General features: G+C 61.5%; 1 protein-coding gene across 2 annotated transcripts in view; it reads left to right on the top strand.

Moving 5' to 3' along the window:
- Positions 1-1,606: 1,606 nt before the first annotated feature.
- The window catches only part of Mrpl23 (mitochondrial ribosomal protein L23), a 15,558-nt gene continuing 13,594 nt past the window's right edge, over positions 1,607-3,570 (top strand). The window contains exons 1-2 of one of the 2 annotated variants that reach the window (XM_048807880.1): positions 1,607-1,612; positions 2,439-2,441. Coding sequence is in view for 1 of the 2 variants with exons in the window: in XM_048807877.1 (XP_048663834.1) it covers positions 3,415-3,473 (59 nt within the window). In the remaining variant the exon portion in view is untranslated. Of the gene's footprint in view, positions 1,613-2,438; positions 2,442-3,408; positions 3,474-3,570 lie in introns of those variants that run through there. The other variant, XM_048807877.1, reaches the window with a different exon arrangement.

The raw sequence follows: 3,570 nt of genomic DNA, 5'->3' as shown, positions 1-3,570 counted from the left end.
GGTGGGGCGGATCTCAGCCAGGACACAGCCTGCTCCAGGTCTTCACCTGCACAACCCCCCCCCCCCAGGATGGGAACGGGCCAGCACTCGTTGCTCAGGAAGGGGGTAGGGAGGTTGGAGGGACCTCAGGCGTGTCCTCTCCTGATGGTGGTTTCATGGTGGTGACACATGTCAAGACTGATCACACCGTCCGCTTTAAACATGTCTGTCAATTATACTTCAAAAGAACTGCTGCAAACATTAAAAGGCAGATGACAGGTTGGAAAGACGTGGAGTCGGCTGTGACAGACAAGGGGTAATGCAGTGAAGCCGCTAATGCACCTGCAAACACAGCCGCCGAACGTCACCACCTGGATTAGTCAGCGGGGGCTGCAGGGACAGCGCCAGGGCCCGCGGCTTCCACAGCAAACAGCCACTCTCCCACATCCTGGAGGCCAGCCCCGCCCACCTCCCTCCTGGCCGTGTCCTCCCAAGGTCACACGGAGGGTGGCCTCCTCTTCCCCCCCAGCCAGGTGCCTTCCAGGATCTCCATGCAGCCCCTAACCTCCTCTTCTCAATGACCCCAGTCATCCTGGATTGGGGCCTCCCTACCCAGCATCCTGGGGCACACAGGTGGACCTCAGACTCAGTCACCTCTACAAAGACCCCGTCTCCAAACACGTTCACATTCTGAGGAGCGAGAGGTCAGGGCTGGCCACAAATGAGTTGTCGGGGAGGGTACAGTCCAGCCTTTAGGAAAATAAGCCACAGACACGGACGACTCAGGTTCGGAAGAGCAAACCACCAGTGGGTCCACAGCAGAGCCCAAAGGCTCCCAAGCCAAACAAGGGAAGAGGGACATAGGGAGCACGGAGAGTGCCAGCAGCCACGATCAGCCCCCTGGGCACCCTCGCCCTCCAGGGCCAGGAGACCTGGGGAGAAGCCCGAGGCTGTCTAGCAGGGGCCGAAGCCTGGGGACAGGGCCCCTGGACCCACAGTACTAGATGCGCCCTGGCCCTCTGCCACCCTGTGGCCCCCACAAACAGCCCCACAACCTGGGCTTCCTCAGACCCCCAAAGCCACCACACAGGAGCCGGGACAGGACCCAAGGAGGTGCAACTGCAGCCCTCCCCTGATCTGTCCTGTGACACCAGAGATATCTGACATCTCCCCAGTGCCTTCCAAACAGAAGAGCCCTTACCCATGTGGGAGGCTGTGCCAGGGTAGGGCAGGGTGGGTCAGGGGCAGGGTTAGCTACTCCTCACCACACGACCGGCAGCCAGCAGAGCTGCCTGCCTGGCACCAGGCTGGTCTGTGGAGCATGCTGCTCCCGGGGACTCAGGGCTCAATGATGCCTCCTCTCCAGGACCCCCTTCTCACCCCATCTCCCCACTCCTGCCCTTTAGGGAAACTTTCTTTCTCAAATTCCAAAGGAAGAGGTGGGAGAGGAGGGTGTCCTTCCCACACACAGACTTGGGCAGCTACAGACCCCAGCACTTGAAGTGTCCTCTCCCGGGGACAGCTCTGGCAGCTCCTGCCTCCTGCCCCCCTCCCAGATAGTTTTCCTTCTCCTCCTAGCCAGGGTCTCTGGCGCTTCCATACATTCCACTGGTTTGTTTGGTTTGGGGAACGTGTGCTCACAGATACAGGATTCCTTGGTTTGGTTCTTTTTTTTTTTTTTGTACTGGGGATTGAACCTGGGAGTGCTCTGCCACTGAGCTACACCCCTAGCCCTTTTAATTTTATTTTGAGTCAGGATCTCACTAAGTTGTCCAGGCTGGCCTTGAACTCGTGATCCTCCTGCCTCAGCCTGCCCCAGAGCCAACCATAAATCCCCCAAATATTTCTCTAACCTCCCCCATCTTTCTTTGTAGAATCCAGTCCTAAAGAATTCCTCTGACTGGCCATATAGGTCCAGAGACCCTCATTCTAGGAAAGGTCCTGCCCTGTACCCTGGAGAAAGACTCACCTGCCTCGCAGAGACCAAGAAGAATCTGAGCAGACAGGCCTGGCTGGGCTCCCCCTGAGCATGGTACCCCCCACCAGTATGTACCCTGCTACATGGCCACTGGACCCACTCACCCCACACAGGGCCTGGACACCTGCTCCTCCAGTGGAAATCCCCTCCCCAGGAAAACTGCCCCCTAGTTCCCCTCCTTATTCTAGATAAAATGATCATTTACATCATTGAACAGGACAAGGGGGCTCCAGACCCTCCCAGGGGCTGTTTCCTTCCAGCACAGCCCTCCTATCCACCACCTCCAGCCTCCCCACTTGCCCTGGGCTCTCCTCAGGTCCCCATTCCCATCTAGAGGCCTGGTCTCCCTATATTGGCACCATCAGGGACCCTTTTCCCCTTCTGGGGGACTCTAGACCCTGCGGTTTGCTGGACAGTCCCATCTCCCAAGGACACCTAAAGGCTATGGGTGCACATAGGAGGAAGCCAGCCTGCTGGGGAGGCTGTAGTCAAGGGATTGAAGAGTGGCAGAGAGCAGCCTGCCGACATGAAACTCAGGAAAGGAAGAGAGAGTGGGGCCTGGGGACAGGCAGGAGCCTGCAGTCCCCTCCTCCCCCATAGGAGGTTCCTGGTTGCAGCACAAGTCAGGGAAAGGAGTGGGGGGCAGGGGTCCCCTGAGCGAAGGCCTGCCTGCCAGAGGCTGGAAGAGGCCCAGCCTGGAAGGGGGATGGTCTGACCGAAAAGGCCTGGAGAGGCCAGGGGGCCTCTTGGAGGAGGCCTGGCTGGGGAGCCAGCCCTGGGGAGTGTGCATGGCTGCTGGTGAGCCGGCCTGGCCAGGAGCTGGAGGAGGAGGGGGAGGGTCCTGAGAATCCTGAGCGGGCAGCAGTAGCCCCTGGCCAGGTGGAGCGAGAGGGGCACCAGCTCACATTATCACATGTGCCCCCCCCCAGGCTGTGACTTAAGTTGCTGGGAGCGGAGAGAGTAAAGGGCACTGGGGTGTGGGGCTGCGGTATCCTGCTGGGGTTGGGGTGTGGGGGCAGGGGCAGTTCACAGGGAAAGAGGGGTGGGAAGAAGTGTCCAGAGGTGTCCTCTGCTGTGGAAGGCGCGCGGGGGTGGGGCGCGGGGTGGGGGGGGAATTTGAAGCCCAGATGTCCAGGGTGGGCCTCATGGGGCGGGTGCGAGTGCGAGTACCAGTGCGGGTGTGGGGAAGAGGTGGGCGGAAGGGATATGGGCGGTGGGGGGATACACCGTGCAGGGCCTCCCAGGAATGCGGGGCTGGCGGTGTGCGGGAGATGTTGCCCAGCGCAGCAGGCGGGGCCGGCAGGGCAGGATGCGGTGTACTGTGCGGGGCAGTGCAGCGCCTGAAGATGCTTGGCTCAGGGCGCTGGGGAGTGTGGGGCCCTGCAGAGTGGAAGCAAGGGCTGGGGGTGGGGCAGGGCGCCTGCTCTGCAACGTGAGCCGAGGCGGAGCAGGGAACGATGGGGGGCTGGCGCGGGCCTGTGCGGTGCGGGGCGGGGCTCGTGGAGGAGCAGGGGTGGTACTTGACCGGGCAGGGCGGTGCGGGGCGTGTGCGTGGGGGGCCTGCTAGGGGGGCGCGGGGGGGACGTGGTACGGGGTGGGGCGTGGTGCGGGAT

This window comes from Marmota marmota, unplaced genomic scaffold (assembly GCF_001458135.2).
Source record: "Marmota marmota marmota unplaced genomic scaffold, marMar, whole genome shotgun sequence".
In the NCBI taxonomy this organism is placed as follows: domain Eukaryota; kingdom Metazoa; phylum Chordata; class Mammalia; order Rodentia; family Sciuridae; genus Marmota; species Marmota marmota.
Note: the sequence above shows the minus strand (reverse complement) of the source record. Positions and strands in the feature narration are given on the sequence as shown.